Source organism: Sminthopsis crassicaudata, chromosome 1 (assembly GCF_048593235.1).
Source record: "Sminthopsis crassicaudata isolate SCR6 chromosome 1, ASM4859323v1, whole genome shotgun sequence".
Lineage (NCBI taxonomy): Eukaryota > Metazoa > Chordata > Mammalia > Dasyuromorphia > Dasyuridae > Sminthopsis > Sminthopsis crassicaudata.
Window position 1 is genome coordinate 532866228 of NC_133617.1, and position 16610 is coordinate 532882837.

The window sequence follows — 16610 nt, forward strand, 5'->3', positions numbered from 1 at the left end:
TAAAATTTGAGACCCTACTATAACATAAAAACAGTTTAATAAGTTAATTTTATGGTTCCATAAAAAACAGTGCCTTTATTTTTCTCTAGTGATGATGTGAGAAAGACCTCTTGAGAAAATATCAGTGCAGTGAAGCCAAATATGACTGGAGAAAGTCTTAGATACAGTGTATGATGTGAGAAATCCACTAATTAGGAGAATTAAGTGATAAAATTGTAATAATGGGAATGAAAGGGTTAAGTTAAAATGCTTTTAAAAACATTATTTTACTAATAAAACTATTTTACTAATAAACTTCACATGAAAAGTTTAATTTAATAATCCATAAGAATTCAGAGAAAATTGAATGCAGCAAAGCACTTCAACAAGCACTAATTAAAATACCTAAGTTGGAGATGTTGTGCTACTACTCATAGATATATACAGCTGAAAATAACATAATCCCTATGCCCTCAAATGAGTCATAGCATAAAGGAAGGATGCAACCAATGTCCAAAAGACATGCATCCCAAGACAAGCTACAAAAGACACAAAGTTTGTGGAGCTGTGAAATTAAATTACAGGTTTGGAAAGAAAATCATAATTATGTGCAGAATGTGACTAAAAGATCTATACTCTTTGGATAAAAAAATTTTACAATAAGTTTATACCCTAAGAAAGCCATAGATAAGAAGAAAGTCTTCAGTTAAGTCAAAATATTTACAGGGGTACTTTTAGTGAAAGAAAAGAATTGGAAACAGAGTATACAGTCACAGAGTGAGAAATGACTAAATCAGGGCCATTGGCTATATTGCAGTCAGCCATATTCCTAAGAATTGCCTGAACTACATTAAAAAGGTAATTGGGAAATATTTTTTAAAATCAAATAAAAATATAACAGAATGTAGACAATGTTAATATTTTATTTTCTAAATCAATATTGTTCAGTAACGATTCTTATGTACAGAACTAAATGGCACAGTGTATAGACTAATAGTAAGGCAGTTCTTAAAGTTCCTAGCTAGGTAACCATGGATAAGTCACTTCAACTCTTTCAATAATATTTTCCTCATCTGTACAATAGAGAAAATAATGCCATCTATCTCACAATGTTATTGTTGTGAGAATCATATTAGAGGATGTATATAAAATGTTAGAAATGTGGCATCTATAGTTATTCTTCATTGTTTGCATTCTTATGAGAAGATGACTCCCACATTGAGTATTACCATGGTGGGGAATTTTAAAAGTCAAATACACAAATATGAAAATAATGATAAATGTAATGTTTCGGCTAGCTTTCTGGAGGTCCTTCAAAAAAGGCCTTGGTCTCAGTAGGATAGACACCACAAGAATGGTCAAGAATAAAGTCTAGATTCTTTATTCTATCATAGTCTTGATCTTAGTGCAGAAGACATGAGAGCCACCATGAGGCTGGTCAAAGATGGAATGTCTATCTTCCAGTCCTTGTTAGCCCTTATATCCTTAGTTCAATTATATCATTAAAGCATACTAATTATGTGTGTACTTAGAGAACCATTATATCACCATACTAATTACTACATATGTATGTGAACTAGAGTACCATTATCTCATTAATTCCACTGAATTAACACCTTATTTCAATGTGCTCTCCTGAGTTCCAGCCTTCTACATCTCCCAGTTTCTTTTGTTTTAGAACGCAGGTGGTCACACTCTCCCTGACTTCTCAGAATGAGAGGTGAAAACACCAAAAAAGGAGATCCCTCCCTGAGTTCTCAGGAAGGTGAGAACACCAAACCAGATATTGTTAGCAGGTTTCCTCTGGTTTGAAGCGTCTTACTTGAAACAGGGATACATAAATCCATCAGCATGGAAGGTATTACACAAGTACATAGTAATATAACACAGACTAGTAGTGATGTAACAAACAACAAGAATCAACATGAGGAATTATACATGTCAATAAGTCCTAGAGATAGTCCAAAACCAATCTTTTGTTCATTACTTCATATGTCAGGGAATCCAATGATTCCTCCAGATTTTTGAAGTCCTGCAACAGTTTCACAACAATTTTTGATGTTCATGAACATCATGATCATGATCAATGAATCATCAATGATCATTTGATGTTTCTTGGGTCTTCTCTTTTTCTCTGATGGACAAGGTTGAAGAGGGCTGGAAAGATTGCAGAGGGCTTGAACTCTGAAAAGGTGTACTTGAATCTAAGACAGCAGAATATTTAAGGCTAAGTACCTAGTCAATATGATCTTTCTATAAACATATACTTAGATGATATGGGGATGTGATGACTCTCCTCACAATTGGAGCTTGCTAAATGTGGTGTGGTGAGGAAATGGGAGGCAAGGTTTGGAGGGCTGAGGGAGAGAGTCAGAGTCTCTCTGCTGCAGCACACTCAGCAGGGAAAACTTTAGATTCCAGACTCCAGAGTCCAGGATCCATATTTGACAAGCCACATGGCAGCTTACTTCACTTGTCCTCCTAAAGACCAAGCACTTTGACTGATACTGACTTGACTGATTCTGAGGCCCTCCAGAGAGCTAGCCTAAACATTACACAAGGAAAATAAGGCTTGTTGGCACCCATCTTGCCCATTAGTTCATGTGCCAGGAATTCAATAATTCCTGCAAACTTTGAAGTCCTGCAATAGTCTCATCAACAATTTTTCATCTCAAGGAATCCAATGATTTCTGCTGGTTTTCAAGTCCTGCAACAGTCTCATTATCAGCCATGCTCTTTCAGTATCAGATGTTTTTTAGGTCTTCTCCTTTATTTCAAAGTTTTTCTCTTTTTTTCTGTCTATCTCGGTTGGACAAGGTGAACATGGCTTGTTGGCACCCATCTGATTCCTTCTGTCTGTAGAGATATAAGCAAACCCTTTCTACCAAGAAGTTAACCTATCTAGTCCCTTCTATTTACCACTTTCTAAATCTCTTCTCATCATCTGGCAATTGCATTAGAGCTGCTCATTATATTGGAGCTGCTCTCACTGGACACTGCTCTTCTGTTGGGTTAAAAAGCCTGTATTCTCCTCAATTGTAATTCCTTTCTGCAATCTGATTGCTTTTTGGCTGACTGATCACACCAGAGTCCTGACCTTCTAAAGACTCTCTGGGTATAAACTCAGCTGCCATGATGCCCCACCTGGGGCCCTGAAGCTGGGCCCTGCCTCTCATTTCCCTGGGTCAATCTACATTCTGAGGCCCAGTGAAGCCCTTGTGGCATTTTGGACATAGGGTTTTAGGTCTTCTCTCACCCTGTCTAATCACTCCATCTCTATACCAACATTGGGTTTTCAGCTGTCCAACCTTTCCACATTGAAAGCATCAATGAGTTTCTCCAGTAGTCCCTTGCCAAGAGAGACCCTGTCTTTCCATGTTCATCATAGTCTGAGAGGTAAACCATCCCCTGTTCCTCCAATTTATTTATGATTTCGTTCTTTATGCCTAAATCTTGGACCCATTTTGATCTTATCTTAGTATGTGGTGTTAAATGTGGGTCCATGCCTAGTTTCTGCCATACTAATTTCCAGTTTTCCCAGCAGTTTTTGTCAATGAATTCTTATCCCAAAATTTGGGATCTTTGGGTTTGTCAAACACTAGATTGCTATTTTTATTCACTATCTTGCCCTGTGAACCTAACCTATGCCACTGATCAACTGGTCTATTTCTTAGCCAATACCAAATGGTTTTGGTGACTGTTGCTTTATAATACAGTTCTAGATCAGGTACCGATAGACCACCTTCACTTAATTTTTTTTTTCATTACTTCCCTTGAAATTCTCAACCTTTTGTTGTTCCATATGAATTCTGTTGTTATTTTTTCTAGGTTATTAAAATAGTTTCTTGGAAGTCTGATTGGTATAGCACTAAATAAATAGATTAGTTTAGGGAGTATTGTCATCTTAATTATATTTGCTTGGCCTATCCAAGAGCACTGAATGTCTTTCCAATTATTTAAATCTGACTTTATTTTTGTGGCAAGTGTTTTGTAATTTTGCTCATATAATTCCTGACTCTCCTTTGGTAGGTATATTCCCAAATATTTTATACTATCGACCGTTATTTTGAATGGAATTTCTCTTTGTATCTCTTGCTCTTGGATTGTGTTGGTAATGTATAAAAATGCTGAGGATTTATGTGGATTTATTTTGTATCCTGCAACTTTGCTAAAGTTCTGAATTATTTCTAATAGCTTTTTTAGCAGTCATTGGGTTTCTGTAAGTATACCATTACATCATCTGCAAAGAGTGATAGTTTGATTTCTTCATTACCTACTCTAATTCCTTGAATCTCTTTCTCAGCTCTTATTGCTGAGGCTAGCGTTTCTAGTACCATGTTGAATAGTAATGGTGATAGTGGGCAACCTTGTTTCACTCATGATCTTACCGAGAAAGGTTCCAGTTTATCGCCATTACATATGATGTTTACTGACAGTTTTAAATATATGCTCCTTATTATTTTAAGGAATAGTCCATTTATTCCTATACTCTAAAAGTATTTTAGTAGGAATGGATGTTGGATTTTATCAAATGCTTTTTCTGCATCTATTGAGATGATCATATGGTTTTTGTTAATTTGGTTATTGATATGGACGATTATGCTAATAGTTTTCCTAATATTGAACAAGCCCTGCTTTCCTTGTATAAATCCCACTTGGTCATAGTGTATTATCCTGGGGATGATTTTCTGTAGTCTTTTTGCTAATATTTCATTTAAGATTTTAGCATCAATATTCATTAGGGAGATTGGGCTATAATTTTCTTTCTCTGTTTTCAGCTTACCTGATTTAGGTATCAGTACCATGTCTGTGGCATAAAAGGAATTCGGTAGGACTCCTTCAATCCCTATTTTTTCAAATAGTTTATATAGCATTGGAGTCAATTGTTCTTTAAATGTTTGGTAGAATTCACATGTAAATCCATCTGGTCCTGGGGATTTTTTCTTAGGGAGTTGGTTAATAGCTTGTTCTATTTCTTTTTTCTGAAATGGGACTATTTAGACTATTTACTTCTTCCTCTGTTAATATGGGCAAGCTATATTTTTGAAAGTATTCTTCCATTTCATTTAAGTTATCAAATATATTGGCATAAAGTTGAGCAAAGTAGCTCCTAACTATTGTTCTAATTTCCTCTTCATTAGTGGTGAGTTCTCCCTTTTCATTTTTAAGACTAACAATTTGCTTTTCCTCTTTCCTTTTTTAAATCAGATTTACTAAGGGTTTGTCTATTTTATTGGTTTTTTCATAGAACCAACCCTAAGTTTTATTAATTAATTCAATAGTTTTTTTTACTTTCAATTTTATTAATCTCACCTTTTATTTTTAGAATTTCAAGTTTCGTGTTTGTCTGGGTTTTTTAAATTTGTTCCTTTTCTAACATTTTTAGTTGTAAGTCCAATTTGTTGACCTTCTCTTTCTCTATTTTATGCAAGTAGGCCTCTAGAGTTATAAAACTTCCCCTTGTTATTGATTTGGCTGTATCCCACACATTTTGGTATAATGTCTCATTATTGTCATTTTCTTGGGTGAAGTTATTAATTATGTCTATGATTTGCTGTTTTATCCAATCATTCTTTAGTATAAGATTATTTAGTTTCCAATTATTTTTTGGTCTATTTTCCCCTGGCTTTTTATTAAATGTAATTTTCATTACATTGTGGTCTGAAAAGGATGCATTTACTATTTCTGCCTTACTGCATTTGCTTTTGAGGTTTTTATGTCCTAGTATATGATCAATTTTTGTATAGATTCCATGAACTGCGGAGAAGAAAGTGTACTCCTTTCTGTCTCCATTTAGCTTTTGCCAAAGATCTATCATATCAAACTTTTCTAGTATTCTATTTACCTCTTTGACTTCTTTCTTATTTATTTTGTGGTTTGATTTATCTAATTCTGAGAGTGCAAGGTTGATATCTCCCACTATTATAGTTTTGCTGTCTATTTCTTCTTGCAGCTCTCTTAATTTCTCTTTTAAGAATTTAGATGCTGCACCACTTGGTGCATACATGTTTAATATTGATACTGCTTCATTATCTATGCTACCCTTTAGGGATATAATGCCCTTCCTTATCTCTTTTAATAAGATCAATTTTTGTTTTTGCTTGATCTGAGATGAGGATGGCTACCCCTGCTTTTTTGGCTTCACCTGAAGCATAGTAGATTCTGCTCCACCCTTTTACTTTTAGTTTGAATGTATCACCCTGTTTCAGGTGTGTTTCCTGTAAACAACATATAGTAGGATTCTGACTTTTAATCCAGTCTGCTAACTGCTTCCTCTTTATGAGGGAGTTTACCCCATTCACATTTATGGTTAGAATGACTAATTCTATATTGCTTGCCATCTTATTAACCCCTGCTTATGCTTTTCTCCTTTCCTTCCCTCTTACCCCCCTACCCAGTATTAAACTTGTGAACACCACTTGCTCTTCACAGCCCTCCCTTTTTAGTATCCCTCCCCCACCTTAAAGTTCGTCTTCCTTTTTTACCCCTTTTCCTCACAATTTGTGCATTCCCTTCCCCTTAGCTTACTCCTTCCCTCTCACTTTTCAATGAAGTGAAAGAAGTTTCACCATAAATCGAATATGTCTATTGATACACACTATGTTCATCTCCCTCCTTTCTTTCTCTCAGATATAATAGGTTACCTTTGCCTCTTCATGAGATATACCACCACTTTACTCTTTTTTATGATGTAATTTCCTTTCCACCTCTAGTTTCTAGAACAAATTATACATGTGTTCTTTACATATCTTTATGGCAGAAATATAGTTCTCAAGATTTCTTTTTACCTTTTTAGAAATCTCTTGAGTTCTGTATTTGAAGATGAAACATTTTGCGTAGATCTGGTTTTTTCATCAAGAATAGATGGAATTCATATATTTCGTTAAATGTCCATCTTCTTCCCTGGAAAACGATGTTCATTTTTGCTGGGTAAGTTATTCTTGGATGCATACCAAGTTCCTTAGCCTTTCAGAATATCATATTCCAGGCCCTTCGTTCTTTTAATGTGGATGCTGCTAGGTCCTGGGTTATCCTTATTGTGGCTCCTCCATATCTGAATTGCTTTTTTTGTAGCAGCTTCCAATATTTTTTCCTTCGTCTGATGGTTCTTGAACTTGGCCACTATATTTCTTGGCGATTTGATTTTAGGGTCCCTTTCAGTAGGTGATCAATAAATTTTTTCAATGTTTATTTTACCCTCTGTTTCTAAAATGTCTGGGTAGTTCTCTTTGATAATTTCCTGGAAAATAGTGTCCAGCCTCTTTTTTTCCTCACATTTTTCAGGGAGTCCGATTATTCTCAAATTGTCTCTCCTGGATCTGTTTTCCAGGTCTGTTGTCTTTCCAATAAGGTACTTGACATTCTTTTCAATTGTTTCATTTTTTCTGGTTTTGCTTGACTACTTCTTGGTTTCTCCTTGAGTCATTCATTTCTACTTGTTCAAGTCTAATTTTCAATGATGTATTTTCTTCACTCACTTTTTTTATATCTTTTTGTAATTGTCCAATTGAGTTTAAGTTAGTTTTTTTCTTCTATGGAATTTTTTTCCATTTCATCCATTTTATTTTTTAGAGAGTTGTTTTCTTTTTCCAGCTCACTAATCCTGTTTTCTTAGGAGTTGTTTACCTTTTCTAATTCACTAATTTTGTTTTTCAATGATTTGATTTCTTTATCCACTCTGTCTTTAAATGAGTGGGATGACTTCTCCAGACTTTCTTGCCAAGCTTCCCTTTCCTTTTCCCATTTCTTTTCTAGCTCTCTTGTGAGAGCCTTTTTGATTTCCTCTATGAGAGTCTTATGTATTGAGGATCAGATCATATCCCCTTTAGGGGATTCCTCTGGAGACAATCTGCTTTTAGTCTCCTCAATGTCTGAAGTCTGCTCTCTCTCCATACAGCAGCTGTCAATGGTTAGAGCCCTTTTAAATTTTTTGATCATTTTGTCAAAGTGGGAATCGAAGAAAACAAATTGACCAGAGAAACAATTGGTCTGGTTTTTTTTTTTTTTTTTGGGGGGGGGGGATGAGGCTGGATAATGTTACCGAGCTTCCTCTACAGACTGCAGGAGACAGCAGCGAGGCACTCACAGGAAGTGATGGATGGCTGAGCTGCAACTTCGCTCTGAGGCGCTAAGAACGTGCTGAATCACTCTGGGTGGGGGTGGGGGTGGGGGTGGCCGGGTCCTAAGAGATGCTAGCTTTCCGGGGTTTTATTCTTCACCTCTGGTGTTTACACCCTCTCAGCTGCTCCTGGCTTGTTGCCAAGACGGAACATCCACACTGGGGTAAAAGTCTTTTTGCAGAAAGGGAAGAGATTGCACCCTTCCCACCTTGGTCTGAGCTTTGTGAGCTGCCTGCCTTGCTCTTGCTGCCTGCCCTCAGTCTGTGCCCAGTCTGTTTGTCCCCTCCCCCGAGCAAACACAGACCTTCTCTGGCGAATTTCAAGAATGTCTTCTGTTGGTGATTATTTGTGGATTTCTTTTCTGGTCAAGCATTAATTCCGAGGCTTGTCATGAAGTAAGTCCTGAGAGAAAATGCAGAGCTCAAGCAGCTGCCTGCCTCCAAGCCGCCATCTTGGCCGGAAGTTTATGCATTTATTTTTAAATCAGATATTGTGAAGGTCCTGTCGTCTCTAAGTTATAATCCTTCTCTGGGAGGAGATCTCTTTTCTGTAAAATCTTTTCCTCTGTGAGCAGGTTTCTTGGGAAGCTTCTGGAGCCTCCAGCCAGCCTCTTCTTCTTCTTCCTGAATCCTGGCTCTGAATCTCCTCCAGCTCTTGTCCTTCCCCAATCCAGACTGCTTCACCAGGCCCAATGTTGTCTTCTTTTATCCTCACAGAGAATGGGCCCGTGAGAACTCAGGGGCCTGCAGGAAATACTTCAACCAATGAACTTGCTCCTCTTAAAGGTGCAAACTCCTTTAAACATGTAAACTCTCCCCCAGAAGTCCAAAGGTGCAAACTCCTTTCAAAGGCCTGAACCTAAGGTGTGAATTCTGAGCTAGAGAATTGTTTAGACAACCTGAGCTATCACCTTGTAATCCTAACAAGATATATCCTGTCCTTCTCTCTTAGCCTTTACCAATGCCTTTTCTAATCTTGTCATAGGCTGCTGCATAGGTGGTTGTGTCACTGCCTTTCCCCCTTCTCCTTTTCCCTCCACCCATGAAGGGTTAATTGAGGGAAATAGGTCAGGGGATGGGGAATGACCTAATTTCTCCTGCTGCGAAGCACCATTCTTAAAATTGTACTTAATTCCATTCTTATCTGATTCTTCATCCTTTTCACCTAGTTTATTTAGATCCTTCCTCTCCTGCTCTCTTGTCTTTTTCCTTGTTCTATAACTTATATAATTTCCTAAAGCCAGTTGTATTAAATTATATGTATAAAGTAGAATTTGCATGTATAAATTTGGAAATTGAGTCAGGTCCATTTTCATTGTAGAATTGACATAGTTGCTCTCCTACTAATTTCCATTGCTCTAGATCCAATTCTTTTTTCCATAGAGAACCAAGGAAGGTGTGTACTGTACAGTTTCTAAAAGTTCAGTGATCTGCTCCCAAATTAAAATCAAATCTTGGCTTTTTATAAGTCTGACAATGCTCTCTACACATTTTCCTTGAATTGGAAAAGAAGTTTGTTTTCTAAACATCTGTCCCATTTTAGCTGAAATAATATTTTGGCTGAAACTTCATCATTTTCTGGATCTCTCCACATCACCTGGCGATTATCTAAAGATAGTAGAGCTGCTCACACTGGATACTGCCCTCTAAGATCTGCCTTTGAATTTCCATCAAAAATAGGATCTGGAAGTCTACTATGAGAGTGGACATGCAAGATATAAATCTTACCTGGATATTTTCTCACTTGCTCTTCAAGTTCCTTAAAGAGCTGCCACAGCTACTGAATAGGCTGAATCAGATATTATATTTATATCTCCTGGATGATATGTAAGAGCTACAATGATTGCATACAATTCATTATTCTTAGTGGACTGAAAAGGAATTCTGACTACTCTCTTTATAATTAAGTCACGAAAGTATACAGCACAAATGTTATGTTTGTATGCATCTGTAAAGATAGTTTAAGAGGAACTTTAGAAACCTTTTCTTCAAGAATCCATTGCCAATTATGTAATAGTCTGGTTATCTTTAATGGAGACCCGTGTGTAAAATTTGGAGCTGTGGCCAATAAAATTTGTCACTCTGGAATGGTTTCACAGCATACATTAATTTGTGCATTGGTATAAAAGTTGTTTATCTTGTCAGGACTTATCTCAGATAATTGCACTGCTCGCTTAATGGTCTTTAATAAAATTCTAGCCCACAAGCACTGGGTAAGGAGTAAGGCATTGTTCTGGTTGGACTGGGAAGTTCACCCACTCTATCACACTGTCTCCTTGATAAAGTACCACTGTAGGTGCCTCTTTTGTAGCAAAACCCTTTCTTTTCAAGGGTTTTTGAGTGACTCTTTCAACCATATTGGATAAATCCACTTCAACTTCTTTCAAAGCTTCTTTTGTAAGCTGGCATGGTGAGTTTAAAGCACTGTCTCCCCTCAAAATGTCACATAATGGTTGTAATTGATAGGGAGTTAAGCCTAACACTGGACGTATCCATTGGATATCTCCTATGAATTTCTGAAAGTCATTTAAGGTATTTAGCTTCTCTGTTCTCAAGGAAAATTTTTGTACTGTAAGCACCTTAGGATATACTTCATATCCTAAATATTGAAAAGGAGCATGTCTTTGAATTTTTTCTTGAGCTAAATGCAATTTGTAGTTCGATAGTGTTTCTATGTCTTTTGTAGACATGCTTCTTACATTTGCTCCTCAAGTGCATATTCCAAGCTATCATCATGTAATGTAACAATGTAACTTTTTGAAATACTTTTCTTACTGGAGTAAGAGTAGCAGTCACATACATTTGGCACATAGTGGGGCTATTTTTCATTCCCTGTGGCAAAACTGTCAATTTATATCTTTTATAAGGCTCAGCTAAGTTAATGCTGAGCACTGAAAAGGCAAAATTGAGGGAAGATGGCAATGTCCTAATGGCACCTGCTTGGGTGTAACTAAACTATAAAAGTGAGAAGCACTACACCCCTTAAGTTCATCAGCTCTGTTCTTGTCCAATTCTCCATGCTTTTTAGCTGCTTTGTTAGATCTTGTGGGATTCTTTAAAGCCAATTTTATTATATTGTATATAAGGAATGTTTCTTCAGGAATTAAATCAGGACCCATAGTTTCATAATGTTCAATTAGTTGCTCTCCCACTAGTTCCCACATATCTGGCTATAATTTTTCTTCCTTAGAGAGCCAAAGAGATGTGCACTCTAATATATTTGAGTCTGGTGATCTGCTTCCAAGTTGCCAACAAACCTTTCTTCTTTATTAATCTAACTATGCATTTTACACACTTCCCTTGGGGTGCCCCATTTTAGTTGAAAAAGGAAAGTGACTAGTTTAGCCCTTACCAAAGTTTCTAGCTTGTATCTTTTCATACTTCTCTTTTTATACTTACCCTATTTGCAAATCATGGGGACTTGTCCACTGAACTTAGGATTGCGTCAGTCAAACTGCTGAGTATAAATCTTTACATCTACATTAGGGCACCAAAATGTAATGTTTGGCTAGCTTTCTGGAGGTCCTCCAGAAGGGGTTTGGTCTCAGCAGTATAGACACCTAATCAAGAATGCAATCTAGATTCTTTATTCTGGCTCAGTCTTCATCTTTGTGCAGGAGCCATGAGATCCATGATGAGGCTAGCCAAAGATAGAATATCTATCTTCCAGTCCTTGTTAGCCCTTATATAACTTAGTACAAGTACAACATTACAGCATACTTAGAGAACCATTATATCACCATACTAATTACTAAATATATATGTGAACTAGAGAACCATTATCTCATTAATTCCACTGAGTTAACACCTTGTTTCAAGCATATTTCTTAAGCGTTCCAGTTCTCTACAGATAAAGTATCTGTAAATACTGAATAGGAACACAATTTAGATATTTGTAAGTATCAAGGAAAATAGTTTTCAGACAACAGTTATAATGAATCACACAAGAGGAAACAAAATCAATTCCACATGATTCATGAAAAAAAAATCATTTTAGGTCCACACAGGTAGAGGATTTGACATTCTCTATTCATTTGACTTTCAACTGTCATTTTCTGTTCAGGCCCAATTATTTTAGCTTAGACATATATTTTCACTCATGATAGAGGGAGAAGGAGTTGAATATATTCATGGAGAGATAAGGGACAATATCTTTTCTCTGTCATTCATTTATGGAAATTTGCCCCATATCTATACCTACTCTTTTCTGGCTTTTCAATTAGGGCTTAGGATAAGGATAACAAAGAATTATAGGAAAAAAAAAGAAGAAGGATGGTACTATTAACAAAATTTGAAAACTGTCCCTCTGTATGACCAAGCAAATTGACTTAGCAAATCAATGAAACTGCCAATCCAAAAAAACAAACAAACCAACCAACTGTATATTAAATGTAATAATTGATCTATATAGAATAATGCAAAATAAGAAAATGGCTTTGCAGGATTCTAGATATAAATATTAAAAAGAATGTAGAATGAGAAAAATGTCCCTCTCTTCTTGAGATTTTTTAAATGAAGAAAGGTAATAGATTGCAAAAGATATAGAATTTCTATTTGGAGTTTGTAATGTGCCAGAATTCTATTTTTCTGTTCCTCAAAAATTCCTCAAGGGTAAAAGAGATATGAGAAACCAAATGGAAACTGAAATTGTATCAAATATATTGAAATAAGAAGTAGAGAAAGTGATTTCTCCTGTTGTCATATGAAGTAAATTTAGATGAAGTCTAGTCATGTGAAGTAAATTTAATTAAAACCAGTTCAGCGAAGTCAGCAACTCAGTGGATCCAGGGAAATTCAAAACTACAAGATAATGATGGAATAAGAAGACCTGTATTTGGAAGCTACATCAGATGGCTGATGAGGATTATATAAAGTCTGAGGAGTACAGATAACTCACATATAGATGAACAATCAATAATGGGAGGAAAGGACAACATAGATTATATGTGTGGGCACTCCACAACACGAATAAAACTGAGTGCCTCATGTTTTAGCAAATGTCAAAGGATAATTTAGGGTATTTATTCTGCCTCAAGATGAGAGTAAGAATTGATCTTAAAAATCTACCCCTGGAAATGGGGTCACATCAAACTGAGTTTATAGGAAAGTTATTTCTCATTCAGGAACGAGGCATAGATCACAGAGTAAGAGATGAGTAAAGCAAGGAGGGACTTGAGAAATAATTCTTACTGAATCTTTGAATTCTCAAACTTGAGCATATTGTGACATATTAGGAGATTTAATTTGATAAGCTCATGTAAATTTTTTTCTTTTCATAAGTTAATTTTCTTTATGAATTGTGAGATCCTACTATAAAATAAAAAAGTTTAATAAGTTTATTTTATGGTTCCATTAAAGACAGTGTCTTTGTTTTTCTCTAATGATGATGAAAACTTTTTTGTTTGCTTTGTCTGAAAGCACTTGCCTTCAAGAAGATTGTGTTCTTTACCTTTGACTGTGCAATTTCATCTATGAGAACAGACCTGTGACCATACACAAGCATTCATAATGTCCTGCAAGCAAGCTTGCCTCAGAAGTATATATATTCCTTCTCATTCACAAGGGTGTTGTCTAGGGGACAGAGCTTTCTTTCAAAGAAGAAGTCACTCATTTTAACAATTATTCTTAGAATACATCTATCACAAAGTCACTATCTTCTGTAGCAAGCAAACTTTTCTTTCCATGCAGATAGCTCACTGGATGAGCCATAGATTGCAACATAATCCAAGGCATAAGTGTTTGGTTTAATTTGTACACACTAGGCAAGAGCAGGATGGTAAAGACAGGATCAAGAGAGAATACTTAAAGAATTAGCAGTCTCTGGGTTTCATCAATAAGAATTTTACCTCATCCTGTTTACTTCCTGCTTTGTCTCACAAATTCAGCTGTACTCTATATCTAGTGCTTAATTCCTCTTAGAAAAGTTCATTGGGTCTAAAGAAAGTACCTTGCCCATAGATAATTAATCTTTGACCCTAATTTAGGATCGTCTATACAATTAGTTGGAGACTCCATCTAGTTATATGGTGCCCAGAGAGGGGTATTTTGTTATGAAAAGTTGCAAGTGTGAAATGTACTGTTGGTAGATTTGTAAACTGATCCAACCATTCTGGAGAAAAATTTGGAATTATAATCAAGGGGCTACAAAAATCGTTGATCTAGCAAAGGTTTGTATCCTAATCAGATCATAAAAAGTGGAGAAAGACCTTGTACAGAAATATTTAGAGCAGTTCTTTTTGTGATGGTGAACAATTAGAAATCAAGGGGATGCCTATCAATTGAGGAATGATTAAACAAGTTGTAGTATAGGTTTGTGAGAAAATATGGTTGTGTTATAAAAAATGACAAACTGGATGATTTCAAGGAACCTGAAAAGATTTACATGAACTGATGCAAAGTGAAGTGGGCAGAAACAGGAGAACTTTGTACATAGTAATAAGCAGTATTTTACAGGGAATAATAGTAGATTCATTGACTATATTCAGTAACACAATGATCTAAAATAATCCCAAAAGACTCCTGATGAAACATGATATAGCCACCATAGAAAGAACTAGAATTCTCTGAATATATATTGAAGCTTGCTATGTTTTTTTTACTTTGTTTCATTTTTTGTCACTTTATATAAAATTACATAATATGAAAAGGTATTATCTATATTAGACTGATTATTGTCACATTTGGAGAGGAGATGAGTGGAAAGGAAGGAGGGATAGAATTTGGAACTAAAATGTAAAATATCATAAATGTAAAAAAAATTAACATGTAATTAGGGGAAATATCATTTTTTAAAAAATTAAAGAATGTTCTTGGTAGCCTTGGGAAAATAGGTTGACATACTATTTCCAAGAACAGGAATAGTGTTGACCTGATTATTCTCTCAAAATTAGAAAGTGTGAAGTGAGGGAAGGAAGGCCAGAAAGATTATACAGATGGCTAATGAGAAGGCAGTAGGGCAGTTGAAACAGGTATGATTGGAGGAAAACTTAGATGTAGTACAAGATGTGAAACAGCCATTAGTCAGGAGGATTAGGGCACAGGGTGGGATTTATGGGAATGAAAATATTAAGTTCAGCTGAATATGATTTCTACTCTGAGTATTACAGAACTAGTATTTAGGATACCAGAGTAAAGACAGGAATATCACTGAAACCAAAGGAAGACAAAAGTTAAAGAAGATAGCAATAAGGTAGTATGGAAGAGAACATGAGTAAGAAGCACTGAAAGAATAAAATTAATGGCATTTGGCAAATGACTATATATACTCTAGAAGGGAATGAGACAAAAATGTATAATTGGATGGTTCATCTCAAAGAGCTTAATCTGTAAACCCTCTTTAAGGATGAATTTGGTTGCAGTTTTCAAGTACTTCAAAGATGAGGTTGTAATGATATTTAAAATCAAAAAGGAAAATAAGTAAAAGAAAATGGAAAGTGAAGGGAAATCCCACTATAAATTCTCAGCATTATTTAAGAGAAAGTGGTCTTGAATCAAGATAACCCAAGAACCTGAGGCAAAGGCTCACTGATCTCCCAGCTCAGCCATAACCAAACTATCCATCAGCGTCACTATGACGTCCTGGACCTTGTTACCACTTGCCTTGGTTCTGTTCTGCTCCAGCACCCTCTGCTCCCTGGGCTGTGATCTGACTCAGGACCTGAAGAAAGACTTCTCCCTTCTCAGCCAAATGAGCACATTTTCCCTACTGCCATGTCTGAAGGACAGGATTGATTTCAACTTCTCAAAGGAAGCCATGGAGGGCAGCCAGCTCCAGAGGGAAAATGCTACGGTCATTGTTCATGAGATGCTCCAGGAGATCTTCACCATCTTCAGCCTGAATGTCACTCCTGCTGCTTGGAATCAGACACAGCTCATACAATTGCTCATTGGACTGGATCATCAGCTGGACCAGCTGGAGCAATGTCTTGGGCAGGAAGTGGAGCAGGAAGAGTCTTCCTTGGAAAGTGAGAACCCCAGACTATCCCTGAAGAGCTACTTCCAAGGGATAAATCAATATCTGCAAGGCAAAGAGTACAGCCGCTGTGCCTGGGAGATTGTGAGGGTAGAGATCCAGAGAGTCCTTCTGTTCATGAATAGACTAACAAGGAAACTCCAGGCGTGAGGAAGAAAACATAGACTTTCAATTCTCCAAGTAATTGGCTGCTTCCTAAAATTAAGCAGTCAATAATTAGAAAGAATTGTTTCTACAACTGAAATTCATCAGTTTTCACTAAATGGTATTAAAACAATATAAGCTGCCATTATTTTTTAAAGAAACTTTGAATACAGAGAAGCATCATCGGGGTTCAATAACTGATCCTTTTATAATTTGTAGTGTTATATTTATTAATCTATTTATTTTTGTGCTCATGCATATATTTGTTTTTCATAGAAGGAACATTTTTGAAGTATTTTTAGTATGTAATATATATTATAGTATAGTCTATTTTTAATAAAGAACTCTATTTTGCTAATAAAACTTTTATTAATAAACCTAATACATGCATATATA

The 16610-nt window shown here is 36.0% G+C and overlaps 1 protein-coding gene across 1 annotated transcript; it reads left to right on the forward strand.

The window, feature by feature from the left end:
* Nucleotides 1-15668: 15668 nt before the first annotated feature.
* On the forward strand, nucleotides 15669-16220 carry LOC141550832 (interferon tau-like). The gene has a single exon (XM_074281858.1). The coding sequence runs from the start codon at nucleotides 15669-15671 to the stop codon at nucleotides 16218-16220; it is 552 nt and encodes a 183-aa protein (XP_074137959.1).
* Nucleotides 16221-16610: the final 390 nt, after the last annotated feature.